The 20,246-nt window shown below is 39.6% G+C and overlaps 2 protein-coding genes across 2 annotated transcripts in view; both read left to right on the top strand.

Moving 5' to 3' along the window:
* The window catches only part of col4a5 (collagen, type IV, alpha 5 (Alport syndrome)), a 60,239-nt gene extending 48,982 nt beyond the window's left edge, over positions 1-11,257 (top strand). The window contains exons 40-49 of the mRNA XM_087835304.1: positions 4,111-4,244; positions 4,362-4,434; positions 4,540-4,611; positions 4,759-4,887; positions 5,477-5,575; positions 6,698-6,910; positions 6,988-7,165; positions 7,249-7,363; positions 8,530-8,702; positions 9,469-11,257. Coding sequence (XP_087691430.1) covers positions 4,111-4,244; positions 4,362-4,434; positions 4,540-4,611; positions 4,759-4,887; positions 5,477-5,575; positions 6,698-6,910; positions 6,988-7,165; positions 7,249-7,363; positions 8,530-8,702; positions 9,469-9,550 — 1,268 coding nt within the window. The 3' untranslated portion in view covers positions 9,551-11,257. The remainder of the gene's footprint in view (positions 1-4,110; positions 4,245-4,361; positions 4,435-4,539; positions 4,612-4,758; positions 4,888-5,476; positions 5,576-6,697; positions 6,911-6,987; positions 7,166-7,248; positions 7,364-8,529; positions 8,703-9,468) is intronic.
* A 1,315-nt stretch (positions 11,258-12,572) lies between these two features.
* Positions 12,573-14,816, top strand: LOC102789186 (tripartite motif-containing protein 16-like). The gene is made up of 3 exons (XM_035915350.2): positions 12,573-12,596; positions 12,724-12,830; positions 13,232-14,816. The coding sequence occupies exon 3, from the start codon at positions 13,287-13,289 to the stop codon at positions 14,808-14,810; it is 1,524 nt and encodes a 507-aa protein (XP_035771243.2). The 5' UTR covers positions 12,573-12,596; positions 12,724-12,830; positions 13,232-13,286; the 3' UTR covers positions 14,811-14,816.
* Positions 14,817-20,246: the final 5,430 nt, after the last annotated feature.

The raw sequence follows: 20,246 nt of genomic DNA on the forward strand, positions 1-20,246 counted from the left end.
CATCAGGCTACATGAAAATGTTTTGGGGGTTGTCAGGGTGACACAATGTTATTACATGTTACTCCTGTTTCCTGTGGTTTGGTCCCACCTGCTTTGGTGTGGCGGGCCCTCTTCGCGTGACAACTTGTGCATCTGTGCGCCACAGGCCCTGCAGGTCAGATCAACAGCATCCAGACTTCTCCAGCATGTCTCTTACAGCAGCACTGACCGAGTTTAACGCCTCTCTGATCAGTTTAGGAACAAATTGATGATAAATCACTGCATCTCCTCTGTATTTCCTCCTAACAACTGTCTCTTTTCACTTTCCACGCACTCTGATGGTAGCATAATGCACTTTTTTTACAAGTAAGCCACTATTAAAGATTTTCTTTTTCTTCAAGTGTGATCGTGATAATCGCAACACAAATCAGCATGTAGATGATCTGGGTCACATGTAGGTGCTGCAGCAAATTCAGAATGTATCAGCACCACAAAATTTAAATACAAAAACACATCATATAACTAACTCACCTTAGTCATTTTCACATTGTGTATAATTATATTTAAGCATTAAGTATTGAGTATATATTGTAGTTTAATGGGGTTTTGTTTGTATCTTTGAAAGATAAGGCTGTTAGGCTATTAGCTATAGTTTTGTTATTGCCTGCAAAACCTGTTAAAAAGCCCAAAACCAATAACTGGTTGAAGACCTCACTGGTTAAAAAACAGGGGATATGGTAATCCTGCTGTCGCTTATCAAAGAGTTACTTAAACAAGGTTAATGGTGCCAGTTAACATTATCTTAGTTTGTTGTTGTTTCACATGTTAATGATTGACTATAAAAATTATGTCAAATATGAATACATATCAGTGTCATTTGTAAAAGATTAACAGCAACATATTTAAAAGCAGACAACTAACTAGCATTTACGCTAACATACCACATCATTGTGCATGAATTAAGTCAAGCCGAATAGCCCCCATGGTTTATTCAGTAAAGGAGAAATACCTCTTTCTTTGTCAGGTATGACTGTGTTTCTGTACTGATGCCTACTTCTGTCTAAACCTGCTCTTCTTCTTTGTTGCCCCATTCCTTTATCCCGGCTCCGGTTTGCCTGGCAATTCTGGGAACCCTAGGTCCTCCAGGTTAGACTCCAGTGGTTTGATGGGTTTGATACATGTAACCATATAAACTGAGTTTCATGCTGGGTCGGGGTTAGTTCACATCAATTTCTCTCAGTTCAAAGCATGTAAAAGTGTGAATCCACTTCACTTTTCCTCTGTGCACCACCACAATGGGTTTTGAATCAGATAATCAATATGTAATCGAAGTTTAGAAGTCATTTTTATACACAGACCCAAATTTTTCAGAGGCTCAAAAGTAATTGAACAATTGACTGAAAAGCAGTCCCATTGCACGATGAGGCCTGTTCCCTTCATATTTTGTGACAAATTAAGCAGTTGAAAGATCTGGATTTGGATTTGATTGCAAGGGAATAGGCTGAACAAAAATGAACCGTTTAGAGAGACAGGAACGACTTGTAGTAATGTGGCCAAATCACCACTAGTTCATTTAAAAAGGATAAATGCACTGAACACCACAGAAGACAACTAACTATGATCGCAGAATTATTTCCATGGTTAAGAAATACAACTTTACAACATTAAACCAGGTCAAGAATACTCTTAAGGAGGTTGGAGTGTCATGGTCTACATCAAGAGACATTAAGGAATGTAAATACAGAGAATTTACAACAAAGTGCAAACCACTGGTTACACTCAAGAACAGGCCAGATTAGAGTTTGCCAGAAAACATCTGAAAGTGTCTGCACAGCTCTGGAGGGGAAAAAACCTTGTACCAGCCTAATGGGAAGAGAAAAGTACATAAGAGAGAAAAAGCTCTTGATCTGAGACACACTACATGAACCACATCATTAGCAATTACTGATAACTGCTGATAGAAATATGACTCGTGTACAGGGCTCTACTCTCTGCTCAGATTCAGCCAAAAGCTGCAAGACTACAGCCTACAGTGCCTAATAGAGCATGCTTTTCAGTTAACGAACCGAAAACGAAATAAATAAGCAGCAACTGGAGGTGGCAGTAATAATGTCCTGAAAGAGCATGTCAAGGCAGGAGATACAGTACATTTTGTGATATCCATGGGTTCTAGATTTAAGGTAGTCACCTACTGCAAATGTTTTTTATCGAAGTATTAAAAACAGTCCTTATATTTTATATTTATGTCCATTTCTTCTACAGTAGCTGTAATGCTCAGACAATCCATCAAGCTGTGCGGCTTCATAGCTTAAGTCGTACTAAAATATTTTTTGACAGATTTTTGAGCGCCATGTACCACATAAAATTGGTTCGAGGTCAGTAAGCTCAACCAGAATACATACATAAGGCACACCGGATTATAAGGCGCACTGTTGATTTTTGAGAAAATAAAAGGATTTTTAGTGCCCCTTATAGTGCGGAAAATACGGTAGTTGTGTTGTTGTGCAGAGGCAAGAGTACAAAAATGTGTAATAGTCCAAAAACATTGGGACTGAACTGTATGACAAAACTGTTAATGATCTGAAGATGAATTAACCCCGGCCCTAACCTCTGGATTTGTGTGACGGTTTATGTTATAAATTGAGTGTTCAGTTCATCCTTTCTTTACCCCACAGGACAGTTCGCCCAGGACTTATAACCATAAAAACCTACACACAGTCAAGTTGCAAGTTTACTGTTTTTCGGGAAGATCTTCTTAAAATGTTTCTCTACCATGATTTTTAGTTACCAGTAACATACATGTGTGTTTATCCTGTTCTGTCAAATGAGGCAATCATAGTAACCAGTAATCAGTCTCAGGGTTCACCATTACTACACCTGTAACACTCACTCTGAAAATAAAACTCCTCAGTTTGGTGTCTGCAAGGTTTCCCCAAGAATTTAAAGAAGGAACCACGCAAATACTTTTTCACATTTTTCACACTTACATGTTTCAAAGATAAAAATAAAGATCGCCTCTGTCAGTGCGCTCCATGGTGGCTGTGGCTACAACGTAGCTTGCCATCACCAGTGTATGAATGTGTGGATGACTGGATGTGTAAAGTGCTTTGGGGTCCTTAGGGACTAGTAAAGCGCTATACAAATACAGGCCATTTACCATTTACCATAATCTTAATAAACACAAAATGCAGTTTTTAAATAATGATTTAATTTTCCAAACATTCCAAATCCTTGGTATCAAGAACTGCAATCAAGTATTTGTGATATCTGCCAGTGACTCTTTCACATCACTGTGGAGGAACTTTGGGCCACTCTTCTTTGGAGTATAGTTTTAATTCAGCTACATTGGAGAGTTTACAAATTTTGAACAGCTTATTTGACTTCATGCCAAAGCATCTCAATCTGACTGAAGTCCATCAAGATGTTTTTTTGTAAATGTGTGAGCCTTTTTGTTCTTCTTGGTCAGTGGTCTTTTCCTTGAACTCCCCCATGGATGCTATTTTTGCCCAGTCTCTTTCGGATTGTTGAATCATGAACTCTTACCTGTGAGGCCTGCAGTTCTTTAGATGTTGTTTGGGTTCTTTTGTGACGTCCTGGATGAGTCATTGATGCGCTCTTGGATTAATTTTGATCGGTTGACCACCCCTGGGAGGTCCCAAAGCCTTTGAAATGCCTTTGTAAACCTTTCCAAACTGATAGATGTCAGTGACTTTGTTTCTCAGCTATTTCTTTCGATCGTGGAGTGATGTGTTACTAATTTAGATCTTTTAATTAACTTCATTTTGTCAGACATGTTCTATTTAAGTAATTTCAGCAGCCTAGGTGTGACTAGTGAAATTGAACGAATCTTTACAAACTGCATTTTGTATTTATTCAGATTATCTTTGTCTGATATTACAATTTGATGTGTCAAAAAACGTAGAAATCAGGAAGGGGGCAAATAATTTTTCACATCAGAATAAGACCCATAAGAAAGCATAAAAGTAAATCAGCCAAAAATGTTTTGTTTAATTGCTTAATTAAAATCCAAATGTGATCAGAACCCTGGTGGGGAAAAAAAAAACACATAATCAACAATGTTGTGTTGTTTTTATGTTATCACATCTGACTTTTCATTCTCTGCGTGTGAAGGTTCTCCCGGCCTACAAGGTCCTCGTGGACTCCCAGGAACTGGTGGCGTGAAGGGAGAAAAGGGTACTCTTGGCGTGCCTGGAATTCCTGGCATCCCCGGACAGAAGGGAGATCCTGGTTTTCCAGGAAATCCGGTAACACCCTGTTTTACATTTACTTCATTATCTTCTGAGTCCAAAAGAATGCACATCTGTATTTCTTTGTCCTTCATTAGCTGAGCTCACAATATCTCTACAACCCTTTCTTCTCAGGGCATACCCGGTCCTACTGGCCCCGCTGGAATAAAGGGAGATTCAGGACAGCCTGGTGTTCCTGGATTCCCTGGTTTGTTCACAATAACATTATTTTTGCTTCTTTTTTTTTTAACAAAAACATATTTTAGTCTTCAGCATTTATTGTGAACAGAGCCTAAAGATTTGTTTTTATCAGGTTTGAAGGGTGATCTTGGATATCCTGGCCCCAGTGGCCCTCCTGGAGATCGTGGATTACCTGGAGAACGGGGTAGGTCAACATGTTATCCTTTTCTTCTAGAGTGAAGAGACGTGAGACTACCTTCAAAAGAAAAATCTGTGCTGCTGCTTTATTTTGTCTCCCTCCGACTCACCCCCAGACAAGTGCGCTAACAGGAGAATTTTCTCGTGTTAATAGGCACTCCGGGTGATCCCGGTGAAGGTTCGCCTCCCATTGTGCTAAAGGGAGAACGGGGACCCCCAGGTCTTCAGGGCCTACCTGGTTCTCCAGGACCACCTGGTTTGCCTGGCCAACCTGGAGGCTCAGGTAAGTAAATATAGTTTCTATGATGGGAACTGATAAAGATAACATAAAAGACTGATCAGATCAGGATCAAATGATTATGCTGCTCTTCTCAAAGGGGAAGCACTTCCTACAAAGCTATCTATACTGTACTTTTACAGATATTTATAGTTTTGAGGAAAGAGGTTTTCAATTTTTGCATTTAATACATATTAAATAGGGATTTTGTATTTCCATAAATACTGACAATATGATTTCTTAGAATAAATTTTGGCCACATCTGTGATCCTAAAATAAGATTTTGTATTATTATTACTTCTGATAGCATGGCCGAAGATTTTGAACGTTTTCCATAATGCTAGGGGACAGATTACACAGTGAATTTTAAAAGTAAAAGCAATACTTTGTAAGTCACACATTTTGTCATGAATTATCTTTGACTCAGAAAGTATACAACCCTTTTCACAGGCTCTTCTTCTCACACAAGTGCTGTACAATATAGAAACCATGACAGTTTTATATGTGGGCTAATATAATGTGAATGTGATGAGTAAAATGATCTAAGGTGGAAAAAACTGATGGAGTCATTGCCTCTCCTGCCTCATGGTCTCAGGTATCAAAGGTGACCCTGGTGGACCTGGGAGCGATGGTCCTCCTGGCTTCAACGGACCTCCCGGCAGGAAGGGAGACATTGGTCCGGCAGGTCAGCCTGGTAAGTAAGGCAGAGAGTCTCATCACTGACCTACTCTATATGTTATCCCTGGTTGAACAAAGAGTAAACGTTATTAGTAGTGTATGTACTGTCATGGCCAAAAGTTTTATTTATTTGCTGATCAAAGATTTACTGGATATAAAAGGATATACTGGACAAAGGATGAATATGGAGGTTGAAGAAAAAGAGGAGGGCCACAGAGAAGCTTCATGGATGTGGTGAAGAAGAATACACAGAGGGTTGTTGTGACAAAGGACGTCCAAGAGATAGGGTGGAATTGGAGGCAAATGATCAGCTGTGGTGACTCCTAAAAGGAGCAGCTGGAAAAAGAAGAAGTTTAACCTATTAGGACCCAGGGTTCTTTGTGATGTTCCTGCTTGAAAATGACAAAAGTCTACGTATCAAAATAAAGCAAACAAGCTAACAAGGAAATTAGGATGGAACAAAAATACAAAGGATTTTATCCGGTCTATTTTGTTCTCTATTACGCCTTTGAGAATATGCCGCAGTAGACCAGAAACTCAAGAAAACCATGAATCAACATATGGATGTTATCTGTGGAAGGATAAAGCTGCTAGAGTTTACACTTGTACACAGTAGTGGACTTGCATGTAATGTGTTTGTGCATAAATAAGCTAATAAGGTGGAACGTGGTTGTTTTTGATGGGAAACTTCTCTCAAAGCACACTTGGAAATGGAGTTATTGAGGAAATGTGCTGTTATCGCGATGGATTTAAGTTTTGTAAGAGATTAAAGGTTAGACAGAATTCATGGTAATGTTTTTCAAACATTAATGTAATTGTGTTCTTCTTTTGCTGCTGGTTTAGTGACTTTTGGTTGGAACATGATGAGAGTTTGCAGTGTTGGTATCTGAGAGATGTCTGTTTTCAGCAGAGACATTGTTTGTCCATGTACATGCTGTCAGGTGAACAGGGGCATCTCTGCTTTTTGTTTACACCTTTTTTGCTTAGCTGCTCTTTTAATTGTTTGTTGTTTTTGCTTTGGAAGTCATAGAAATGGTTATGTGAGCTTTTAGCTGAGATTTTGATGTTTCTGTGGATACTAGCACTGTTGCTGCCCTGAGGCTTCTCATTGCTAATACAGACATTCCCCTTATTACAGGTCAGCCTGGCAACCCTGGTCCCCGTGGTTCAGATGGCCCACAAGGTCCTCCCGGTGTCCCAGGATCAGTTTCTGCTGCTCACGGTTTCCTCATCACCCGGCACAGCCAGACCACCGATGACCCAGAGTGCCCCACTGGAACTAAGTTTATCTATAACGGATACTCTCTGTTGTACGTGCAGGGCAACGAGCGGGCACACGGACAGGACCTTGGTAGGCTTTACCTAGAAGTTGCATTGTATCAGACAGCTGTCAGAAAGCAGTTCACATAACTGACCGTCTTCTTTCAGGCACAGCCGGTAGCTGCCTGCGCAGATTTAGCACCATGCCCTTCATGTTCTGCAATATCAACAACGTCTGCAACTTCGCATCCCGTAACGACTACTCCTACTGGCTGTCCACGGACAGACCCATGCCTGAAAACATGGCCCCCTTCGTGGGAGAGAATATCAGGCCTCATGTCAGCAGGTATGACGGGAGGAGGAAAGGGCAGTACTGTCGAATTCAGGAAAGTCTGTAAATCTTGTGTTTTCCTGTGTTTGTGCATCCAGATGTAGAGTCTGTGAAGCTCCCGCCATGGTGATTGCAATTCACAGTCAGACTATCCAGATTCCTTCTTGCCCTGAAAACTGGGAAGTACTGTGGATTGGATACTCCTTTATGATGGTAGGAAATAACACACGCAAAAAAACAAACACACACTCGGCGATCGTGGCTCAAGAGTTGGGAGATCGTCTTGTAATCGGAAGGTTGCGGGTTCGAGCCCTGGCTCTGACAGTCTCGGTCGTTGTGTCCGTGGGCAAGACACTTCACCTGTTGCCTACTGGTGGTGGTCAGAGGGACCGGTGGCGCCAGTGTCCGGCAGCTTCGCCTCTGTCAGTGCGCCCCAGGGTGGCTGTGGCTTCGCTGTAGCTTGCTATGACCAGTGTGTGAATGGGTGGATGATTGTGTATAGTGTAAAGCGCTATACAAATACAGACCATTTACACACTCAGACACTTCCATCCCCACCTTGGCTAAAATCTCACACTGGCTTGATCTTCCAGCAGCACCTTGCTTTCCAAAACCCCAAATTCTTTTGGCGATACACAAAAGCTGAGTAGCATAGTGTGTATTTCTGTTTTCAAAATACAGGAGCCTGTACCGGTTAATTACAGTAATTGGTTTTCCTCATCAACTGTGTTTAAAAGATCAAGAAAACAATCGTGCTTTTTTGAGACTGGACATGACAAACGGTGGGTGGATCAGACTGAAAAACTGAGCGTGCTGTACACTCACATGGCAGTGACTTGTCAGTCAGATGGTTGGCATGTCCTATAACAAACCCTCCTTATTGTCTATTTTAATCATATTTTACAAAGTGAGAGCCACACTGTAATAACACTCAGTTTCAGTTTGTTTCCATTTGTGTCGCAAAAGTATCACTGCTGCTCGCTGAGTGGTAGCAGTAGTAGCGTCGTGTTGTGATTTGGCGCTATAGAAATAAAACTGAAATCGAGACCATTTTGCTACCAAATGGTCCCTTTTGCACATTTTGAAGTAAAGTTGATTGCCATGATAGGACAACCTTTAGTAAGTGAAAAACTTCTATTCAAATTATAGGCAACAGCTGCAGTCTGGTAGCGACCCAAACAATTGCATGCAGTTTATAGTGCAGCACTGTGCACCTCTTTGAGACCAAGCAAGCAATACACATTCCTCCATAGCACCCAGTGGTTGCCAGGAGGTCTCTAGGCCTGTGGGACTAAAATCTGTCGACTGCTATGATTTGGGTTGGTGGTAGACACCGAAAATATTCTCTACAATTCTAATTCTTCTTTCTCTCCCCACAGCACACCAGTGCGGGTGCAGAGGGCTCCGGTCAGGCTCTCGCCTCCCCCGGCTCCTGCCTGGAGGAGTTCCGCAGCTCCCCTTTCATCGAGTGCCACGGCAGAGGGACATGTAACTTCTATGCCAACTCCTACAGCTTCTGGCTGGCCACCGTGGAAACTTCTGAGATGTTCAGGTGTGGATACATGTGCAAATGTCTGTAAAGGGGAAAGTTTATTGATGAGAAAATATCCTCACACCATATATCCATGGTTTTATGTTATTTACACCAATTTCTGACCCTAAAATCTGGATAGTGACGCAGAAATTAAGACTCATTAGAACAGACAGAATTTTTCCAGTCTTCTGTTGAATAATTTGGTGAGCTTATGTGAATTGTAGCTTCAGTTTCCTGTTCTTAGCTGGCACGAGTGGCACCTGGCTGGTGTGGTCTTCTGCCGTTGGAGCTCATTCAGAGATGTTCTTCTGCAAACTTTGGATGCAATGAGTTGTTATTTGAGTTAACTTTGCCTTATTATCAGCTTAAAACCAGACGGGTTTGAGCTGATAGGAACACTCAATAGATATTTCCTTTTTCAGAGCATTGTCTGTAAAAACTAGAGTTTTGCAGATGAATCTCAGTAGTTCACCTGTCTCTAAAACTCTTGAACCAGATCATTTGACTCCAGCAACCATGCTATGTTCAAAGTTGCTTAAATCACATTTCTTCCCCGTTTTGCTCAATTTGAAATTCTTTGCGACTCTTCTTTGCCATGTTTATTTCCCTAATTTTAGTTGCTGTTGAGTTGCTGAATAAATATTTGCAGTAATGAGCAGCTGAACACCTAATAATGTGTATAATGAATGCATATGTATATATGAATGTGTATAATGCAGTACTTACATGACCCACGTTAAAATCAACCCTCTCTTAACCATCTTAATACTTATGGCTCTTACAGAAAGCCCCAGTCTGAGACCTATAAGGCAGGTAGCCTACGGACACGTGTGAGCCGCTGTGCAGTCTGCATGAAGCGCACGTAACGGCATGCATGCCACCAAGCAAACACACCACTGCCAGGAGGTGGAGAGACGCCCATCGATGACGAGAGACGATTGGACGTACAGTGGACAAGTGTGGCAGCGGGTGGGGGCAGTCACGATGAGTTGGAATTCCAATGGTGCATTGTCTTCCGGAAAAACAAACTACAACTAAAACAATGGTGCTACTGTGCAACACAGCTTAAAAAAAAAGAAAAAGACAAAAAAAAGAAAAAAAACTGACGTAAACAAATCTTACATTTAGTCTTTGTTTGTCTTAAGAAGTACCTCAAAATGAAAGCAGAATATATTCAATTCATGGTGCCACGATGGATGTGTGACAACAAAACTGCATTTTTCTTTCTTTTCCCTTCTTTCCCAGAAGGATCTTTGTTCCCTTTCCCTCTTTTTCCCCCAAAAATTACGTTTGACACGTTGGTGCAGCAAAAATGTGACAGAGTAACTTTTTATTTTATTTTATTTTTGATAAGGAGTTGATGATTTTCACAGTTACCAAATCGGCACTTTGACTTCGGAACATCCATGATGACAGATGCACTGACGATGAGCTTTCTGTAGTGAGAATGACTGCTTTTTTTAAAAAAAATTTACCAACCTTTCATTCGCACACCCTTTCTTTCTCGCTCTTATTTTTTCTGTTTTACGTTACATTTCGTAGTAATAACCCTGCTGTCTCCCACTCTTTGCTAACCATATCGCCTTCTTTTGCTTATTTTTTTGTTTTTGTAAGTAATGCAATGTGTATATTGTGTAAAACACTTGTTTTTAGTGTATTAGCTTGAATCACTACCAGCTGTTTGTTATGCACGGCGATTTTCCAGGTTCTTCTTAGCTCACACATTCACTTAACGCACGTTGACTCAGATATTGTACAAAGTAAGGCTTTTATGAATGAAACAGTATTTTATATATAATAAATATATATTTGAAAAAAGAGGATTAAAAAGTATATAAACTTTATTCGGCTGTGGAGAGCTTGTTTGTTGTTTTTAACCACGAAACGGTCATACATTACATTTCATGAAAAAATAAAGCTTACTACTGAACGCAAACAGCCATTTTCATGAAACTATAACAGTCTTATGTGATATTAACAATGCCAATGCTTCAACCGTTTGTATTGTTCCACTGAAATAAAGGGGATTTGCTTTTAGCTAGTTGAACGATTGGAAATTGTTACGAATATCAACGCGTGAAACGGAGAAAATAAAGTTCAAATAAATTCTTCATTATTTGATTAGAAAACAGGGACATTTTTTGTGTTTCTTACATTTCCAGGTGCTGGGAATTTTCTATAAAAAGATCCTGATGTAGTTTGAAGGGGCTGCCTTTGTTCCCAACACTTTCAAATCCACTTTTACTGGCTTGAATTTCTATCCCAAATTGGATAAAGTGTTCAGGCTTCCTGGTGTGGTAACACAGGTCTGAGCGTACAGATTCCTGATGTACTGTAAATCTATGCGAGCTGTTTGGGGTAGGGTGAAATATTTTCCTGTGATTTTTATTGTTTGTTTGTTTTGTGTGTGTGTTTTTTTTTTCAAATCTGCTTTTATGAATTCTAATTGTGTCAGCCTGGGGTGCGATTAAAAAAAATGTGCATTTTTTTTTCTTTTTGTTGTTTTGTTTCCATTTTATGTTATCCGGAAGTTGTTATAAACTTTTAAGACTGAAATAAATACTATGTCCAAAGTGTTGCCTTCATAAATGACTATGACTAAGAAAGAACAGTGGGTGACTTCTTATAAGTCACCAATTTGGATCATTTAGATTTAAAAGTAAAAGAAAATAAGGGCTCGGCTGGCAGTTACAATCTACAAGTCCTCACTTCTCCTTCTGTTTGTGATGTCAGTGCCAAGTGACAGTAAAGTAAATAAATTGGATTGTATGTACATATATATATGTATTTACCATACCACTGGACTGAGAGAACAAGGTGGCACATATGGGTGCAGCAGCTCAGACAAATAAAATGGGGCACAATTATTAAGGACAAATAAAGGGATTTTAAAATGGATTGATAATCGAACTGGAAGCCAGTGAAGGACAGCTAAAATTGGAGTGATGTACTTTTGCTTGCCAGATGAAAATTGGACAGTCACGTTTTGCATCAGCTGTAGGCGAGCAATGGAGGCCTGCCTGATTCTGATAAAGAGTGCATTGCATTGCAGTAATCATGCAGTAATCAAGACAAGAGGTAATAAAAGCCTATATTAAGGTTGTGTTTGCACAGAAGAGGCTTGATCTTTGACAGTCATTTGGAAAAAGACGGCTTTTACTCACCACGGTTAAACAAAAAAAGACTGGAGGAAATTGTTGCCTGGTCTGATTAGTCATTGAGAATTCCTCTTGTAGAATTCAGATGGTAGAGTCATAATTCCCGTGTAAACCACATGGAACCATGGATCCATCCTGCCCTGTATCAACAGTTCAGGATGGTGGATATTTTCTTGGCACATTTTGGGCTGGTTTCTTGAACATGACAATGAGTTCACTGTACTCAAATAGCCTTCAGAGTCACCAGATCTCAATCTAATAGAGCACCTTTGGGAAGTGGTAGAACAGCAGACTGACAACATGGATGCAGGCGTCAAATATTCAGCCACTGTCTAATGTTATTATGTCAATATGACCAAAACCTCCAAGCAGCTTGAATCTATGGCATGAAGAATAAAGACAGCTCTGAAGACAAAAGGGGGTAAAAATCAAGTACTACCAAGGTATGCCTAATAAAGTGCCTGATGAGTGTATATTAACAGGACAACCCCCACCTTAGTCCTCATGGCGAATATGTAACCATATGTAAATACTGCCAAATACATAAAGACCGAAAAGGCAGTTGGTACAGATGACGTACCCATGGATCTATTAAATTTCACCTGCACCAACATTTTCTGTCAAGATGGTGGTGACGATGATACGTTTCAAGTGACGGTTGGAATCTGGGCAGAGGAATGTTGTTCCTCCTTATATAACAGGTGTGAGGACAAGTTCTCTTTGTCTGAGACGGTGAGTGAACTCATGTCTGCAGGTAAGAGAGGCTTCGGAGTCTAGTTTGTTTAATTGTAGTGCTGTGGTGCACTCGAGATCTTTTCAACTTGTATCTTTGTTTTTGTGTTAATGAAACACGTCACTGACTCAGTGTATGTCATCTTTAGGAAAAGCAACCATCCTCTCTGTCTGAATCTGACTGCATAGCTGACTATCTCTTGCTCCACTGCTTTAAAGGAGACACCATATATCAACCAAAGTAATTCCAAAAAAGGTAAAGTAGGAGACATATTCTTTGTACTTGTTCCTCAAGTATATTTGTGCTGTTTTGGGTTTAGATTTCCAGTAAGCTGCAGCTTTACCTCTGTTGCATTTGCTCATTCTAATTTGCACAATATGTCTTGGTGCTCTTGTGACTGGGATTTTTTTTTAGTATTTCCTGCAGCAACTGTAACAGCTTGTTGCTCTCTTCATTGTGGCGTCTATTATTTTCATGTTTGTAAATAGTTCTTAATACAGAAATCTACATTAAAAGCTTACCTGTTCCCACAGTTCACTTTACATTCTTGCTGTTCAACAATAAAAAGATTTATTAAGACTGGGAGGTACGAGTTTCACAAGCTACACCTTTTTCTGAAATGAAGACTAACCTGATACACACTTCTTCACTGACAGTGAAACAGTTTTGGCATTCACCTCTGCACACATAATTGCACAACAAGGAAAGAAGATGGAAGACAGACAATTCTGCTGTGCTGTCTGTCTGGATCTACTCAAGGATCCGGTGACTATTCCCTGTGGACACAACTACTGTATGAGCTGTATTGAAACCTACTGGAAAGCAGAGAACGTAAAAGGAATCCACAGCTGTCCTCAGTGCAGACAGGCTTTCACACCGAGGCCTATGCTGGTGAAAAACACCATGTTAGCAGAGTTAGTAGAGAAAATGAAAAACCTCCAGCCTATCCATGATTCCCCTGCTTTTGAAAAGCACAAGCTGGTAGATTTTTCAAAGGTGTTGAAAGCGAACACCTGTTCAGTTCACAATGAGGTGATGAAGGTGTTTTGCCGCACTGATCAAATGTGTGTCTGTTGTCTCTGCTGGATAAATAAACATAGAGGACATGAAACAGTTCCAGTTGAAAAAGAAAGGGCAGACAAAGAGAAAGACCTGGAGTTAATTCTGAAAGAAGTCCAGCGGAGAATCCAGACCAGAAAGAAGGAAGAAGGAGTACTTGAGAAAGAGATAGAGGGGATCACACTGTCTGCTGATACAGCAGTGAAGGACATTGAGATGACTGTTGATGAGCTGGTGAGTTTCATCAAGGAAAACGCCTCAAATTTAAAGCAGCAGATCAGATCCCAGCAGAAAGATGAAATGAGTCGAGTCAAAGAGCTTCAGAAGAAGCTGGAGCAGGAGATCACTGAGCTGAGGAGGAAAGAAGAGGAGCTGAAGCAGCTTTCACGCACAGAGGACCACACCGAATTTCTTCTCAGTTACTCCACAATGCCCGTATTCATTGACTCTACAGATTCACCAAGCTTTAAAATCTGTCAGGTTAAGTACTTTGAGAGTCTTCAAACGGTGATATCAGAAGCTAGAGATAAACTCAAAGCATTTCTGTGTGATGAACTGTGGAAGCTCACTCTGACAGTGAGGTCAGTGGATGTTTTGCTGCCACAAAGTGATCCTAAGACCAGAGATGACTTTTTAAAACATTCATGTCAACTCACGCTGGATCCAGATACAGTTCACAGAAAACTCTTCCTGTCTAATCAGAACAGAACAGTTACAGACATGCTTCAAGATCCAGATAATTCCTGTCTTAAGAACAGCGACAGGTTTTCCATTGAGCAGCAGGTCCTGAGTAAAGAGAGTCTGACTGGACCTTGTTACTGGGAAGTGGAGTGGAAAGGGAAAGGAGTTTCAGTAGCCGTAACATATAAGAATGAGAATAAACTGGATCAAACTGCATTTGGAAGCAATAATAATTCTTGGGCATTAGATTGTTACAAGGACAGTTATAAATTCAGACACAACAACATGACAACTCGCCTCTTAGGTCCTTCTTCCTCTAAAATTGGAGTCTATCTGAATCCCAGAGCAGGTATTCTGTGCTTCTACGACCTCTCTGACACCATGGCCCTCCTCCACAGAGTCCAGACGACATTCACTGAGCCGCTCTATGCTGGACTGTGGATTTGGGGAGGGTATTTTAATTCAACCACTGCTACATTAAATGAGATACAGTAAAATACTGTTAAACTGATTTTGCCTTTATTTGTTATATTTTTTCTATGATGTAATATCAAGGGTTTGTATGGGTGCTTGGATTTTAATATTGTCTTTTCATGGTTTGAAAAGTGCTTGAATTTCAGATGTGGTGCTTAAAACTGCTTGAAACTGTAACTGTATTTCATTCACAACAAATGACTGTCTGATTGAATAGTTTTTTGTTTGTTTGTTTGTTTTTTATCAGATAGAGAAATAAAATGAGTCGCAAATTCTAAAAACAACATTTTTCCACCTGGGCTGCCTTGCACCTCTGCATGTCTGTTTCAGTGTGTGACACCCGCCCCGAACAGTCAGGAATGAGTGCAATAACAAGCCTGGAGGTTGCAGTTTTTAATGAGCGTTTGCTGGAAAAGGACAAATACAAATCATGGATAAGACAACGACCAAATTCACCTGAAAGGTCTGCAAAATGATTTGTACCTTTTCAGAATGGGGGGGTTTGCTTAAGTCCTAGTAAATAATTTTCAAGTATGCGTACGTTAAACATGCTAATTTTTATAACTATTACTATTTTCTTGCTAGCTAGCAAACTCGCATGATAAACTATTGAAATGCATTGCGCATGATGCAATATAGCAACGCTTGTAAAGCAGTTAGTTATGGTATGGTAATTTCTGAAATATGCTGTGAACTAACATTACATAGCAATAGCAGTAATGTGAGTTACTGTTATACATAACTACCCAACTTAAGGCTTTCTGATTAAAGGCTAAAAGCAAAGCTGTTACCAAGTAAATATAATAGTTTATATTTTTGTGTATTTCTGCAGCTTTTTCAAATATTATCTTGGCTCATTTGGCAACACCTTAAGGGCGATAATAATGTTAATATGAGGGACTGATCCATATGGGCACAAAGAACAGCCACTTTTTTGTGCTACTGAGGTTCCCTGACTTTCACTCAAAATCTGTTCTCGTGAGCACCTACACATTAGACACCTTAAACATTAGAAATGGCTTTAAACTCACACTGAGGCCTGTGGGACGCTATTACCAACTGAGACAATATACAAATTTATATGTGTTTTCATATATGAATATTTCATACTTTAAGGCTGCCTGTTTATTTAAGGGAAATGAACAATACAATATAATAAACAATTACATAATAATATCACAGATGATAGATTAAATAAACAGGTTTTAGATAGATGCTTGTGCATGATTAGTCTTATATGTCAAGGTCAAGGTCAAGGTAACTTTATTTATACCCATAGGCAAGGTAAATTTGCTTTACAGAAAAAATGATAGCATTTGGCATCCCTTCAAAAACACACATACCTAGTAAAGATATAAACCTCCCTGTAGCACATATATAGTAATTTAATATTTTGAATCAAAAACAGTTCTTATTTAATTCAGTGACAGCAACGAAGACAAAGCTATTTTTATAACGCTTTGTCCTGCATCTCGGAAATAGAAACCTCCGTCCTGAGGGAAGAAGCTGAAATTCACCCCTTAGAGGATGGGAACCATATTTAAGGATTGATAAAGCCATCCTCTGTACCTGCTTAGAGGACAGGGAGGCTAAACAAGACTGTGGCTCACCTATCAGATGACTGGACCATCTCACTATCTTATTTAGAGAGTTTTTCTCTGTGACAGAGGTCTGACCAAACCATGCCACCAAACAAAAGGATAAAACAGACTCAATAAAAGAACGATAAAACAAAGTTAAAGCCTCTCCCAGTCAGTGCTGTTCTCCATGCCTGTCTTACTGTACATGATGTTATTAGTACAAACACTTTAAAGGTGGTAATTTAGGACTTTAACAATAATACAGACAGCGATGTAGTCAGATATCTTACAGTTAGTCTTATTTTTTGTGTCATATAGAAAAGAAGCATTAATATCTGATGAGAAGACGTATTAATTTGAACTTACCACGTATTGTTTTATGGTATTTGGTGCAGTTTTCTTGTTTTGTGGGGTTGTTTTTTATTTTCATCAGGAGATGAATACCTCTAACAAGTTGGGTTTTTTTCACATTTGCACATCTTAATTTTTAAGTGAAATGTGTGTTTTGAGTTTATACACTATAGGCAACCTTTTCCTTTTGCAGTATTTTTGTGTGGTGCATAGGATGATTTGTTTTAATTTTCACATGGTCTTACTGAGGTGATGCGAAGTGAAACATGCATTCTTTTTGGGTAATGTGTTGGAAAAAGCTTTAAAATGGACTTTGAAAATACTTAAAAAGTGTTTGAGTTTGACCCTAAAAAAGGTGTATAATATAAAATGGTTTGTACAGTCTTCAAAAATGACTTATTTTACAGTCTGTATGGAATGTGACAAAGTCTATAACAGAATAGAAAGATTGCTTTGGTGATGTGGAAAAAGTGAATTAATACCATAAATAAAGTTGCGCAATTTTAAAGCCATTCTAAAGAATTTGTGTGCAGTCATTATAGGAACTGAACTGAATAACTGAAGTGAGAACATAGATTTTAATACTCATTTATTTATCGGTGTACTGGATTTATTTATGACTTACTACTATTTAAATGAGTCTGTTTTTGCCTTCATAACTACCTTATTCATGGTACAATTTCACAGAGGTGCCGGAAACATTCCTCAGAGATTTTGATCCATATTGACACGAGACCATCACACAGTTGCTTCAGAATCACCTCCATGATGTGAATCCTCTGGTTTCATCTTGAAGGAACCAGTTTGAAATGATCACTCTTGAAATGATGAGTCTTGTGAGATGGTGTATCATCCTTCCATTCCAGTTAATCTGGTGGGCTGTGATGTTTTTACATGATGTTCAATTGCTACCAAGGGTGTCAAAAGGAAAATCACCCACACTGTTACATAAACAACAACGAACTTTTGATCCAAGGCAAGATGGTTCCATCCTTTAATGGTGTTTACACCAAATACTCTAAACATTTCAGCAGAAATTGATGCTTATTGATGCTTGGGGCAAAAAACCCCAATGTCAGTGGTTTTTGTGATGAAGGAGCCCAGGCCACAACAAATGTTATTGCACTTGTGATACTAATTCTAATATGGCTTTTAGTTTTTGTTGAGCTGGTTGCACAAAGAAATGCTGAGTGTTGTTAATGAACTATGTTTTTAATCCCAATGATGATCTCGTCCTACATCTAACCAAGTGACAAGTAAAACTAAAAAGTATGTGGCAAAACAAAAGAAATCTGAATTAGAAAAAAACAAAACAAAAAAAAATTCCTCTAAAGTAGAGTTGGTGCTTCTCATTATATGCCTCAGATAACAAGGCATAGCAACTCCAGAAGTCCTCAAGCCAAATTATGTGCTCCACATCTTCTTGGGGGATCCTGAGATGTTCCCATGCTTGGGATCTTATTTATAAATGTATGTTACACTGAAAACGAGGCCAGGAACAGACCTGAGCCACTTCACATGCATAATTGAAATATATAGAAAAAAAGTTGATGGGGTTATGGAACAAATGTATGACACACTTGTATGAAACCTGAAACGCACAGTGACAGTGTCACGGTCTGGCTGGCAGACTGTGGGGATATGGGGGAATGAGGACCCAAAACGCATGGTTCTGCGATGCAAACAGTGCACTTTATTTACAGTGAAGGTAACAGATGCACAATAAATCCCCTTTGCTCCCTAGACTCCCATGTGTGTGTTCCCCTCCGACGTCCGTGCTTGTGCTCCCGGCAGTTGTGTTTCTGCACACCCTGTGCGTGCTAAGTAGCTCCCCCGACGAGCCCTGATCACCAACAGGTGTGTGGCAGGAACTTCAGGTGTGGCCAGTCCTCCTGCAGTGCCACACCCATCAGGCCTGCATGTGGCTGTCCTCCAGCCACACATGTACACACCCTGCCTCTACATATGAGTGGAACACCGAACACAGCATAGTGCAGAAAAACACACAAAAATAATAATAATAATGGTCCATCCTGCTGACCCCCGAGTCCTCCAGAGCCGGGTCCGTGACAGACAGGTTTTTCTTGTCTGAGGCTTTTTTTAAACTATTATCATTTTTGTACACATAGTAAAACAGAACTGCGATGAAAAACAAGGGAAAAAACTGGGGAATGCAGACGGTCAGGGTAAAAACATCCACAATATTTTCAAAAGGGAAAATAAGTAGTCACCCTAGTGCATTATATGTATTAAGTTTTTCTGAGAAGGGCCTCTCCCATTTTTAATCTTCCATAAACTGAAAATCTTTTAATATGGCAAACACCTTATTATAGCCTTCATACTTGCCACCATAAATAAACAATTTTAAAAGATATCGTTTAGGATAATTTAAGTACAATCTTCCAATGTAGGTCAGACACAAACTCAACATTGTGTCATAAAATCTCCCTCACTGTACTGTGATCAATAGAATAGAATAGAATAGAATAGAATAGAATAGAATAATCCTTTAATTGTCCCACAAGGGGAAATTTGGTTGTAACAGCAGCCAGAAAGACACATATACAAACAAACAGTACACAGGACACAGAACAGAAACAGACACAATTTTTCTTACATATTTACATTAAGGACAATGGTTACTATATACAGAGAGTACTGTACAGTTATTAAATTAAATAAAAATAACTACGGATAAGAGGCAAACCAGGTTGTAGTGCAAATCGGTTGATTAACTTATTGCAGTTACAGCATTGATGTAAACATCTATGTTTGTTGGGAGCAGTTCTGATTGTACAATCTGACAGCTGCAGGGAGGAAGGACCTGCGGAAACACTCCTTCATGCATCGAGGATGCAGCAATCTGTCACTGAAGGAGCTCTGCAGCAACATTCACATGCATGGGGTGGTTTAATGGTTTATTGATTTACGGTTTAATGATTGGGTAGCTCCTGTCATACAGTCCCGATAAACATTTTTCTAAGCAAACAATTTATTGAAAACAATGCTTAAACTGAAACAGGCTGTTATATAGCTGATTAAAAGTTTAAGATCACATGCCTTTAAAAGGACAAATTTGTACAAAAATCTGGATTCATTGTCATTTTCTGTCAGGTAGTCAAACTGTTCTAATGGCAAAGACAAAAAAAAAAACTTTCTCTTTTCGAATAGGGATGGGTTGTTGAACTACAAAAACAGGGTCTCTCCCGCGCGGGAGCCTGGGATTGTTTAGCTAAACGGCCTAAACCGTTTCCCATTCATTCTCTATGGTAGTGCTTGTCGCTACCCGATCCGTACCGGAAACCCGATCGGTACCCCGCATGCGCGAAAGGTGTCTACTTCCGGTCGTAGCGTTTTACGATAGTTATGGGTCAGAGTATCGGTTAAGATGTTAAGAATAATAAGTATATCTTAAAATGTTTGCAATAATGAAGCATTTCAGTACAATGTAGACAAAAACGAAAAATAAAAAGATAGTTACGGATCGGGACTCCCCGATCCTTACTGCGCATGTGCAAAGTCGGAC

This window comes from Neolamprologus brichardi, chromosome 3 (genome assembly GCF_056152115.1).
Source record: "Neolamprologus brichardi isolate AB-2024 chromosome 3, ASM5615211v1, whole genome shotgun sequence".
In the NCBI taxonomy this organism is placed as follows: Eukaryota; Metazoa; Chordata; class Actinopteri; order Cichliformes; family Cichlidae; genus Neolamprologus; species Neolamprologus brichardi.

What these genes read in the sequence shown, in the direction of transcription:
- LOC102789186 (XM_035915350.2), top strand. Translation starts at nt 13,287, where the DNA reads ATGGAAGACAGACAATTCTGCTGTGCTGTCTGTCTGGATCTACTCAAG.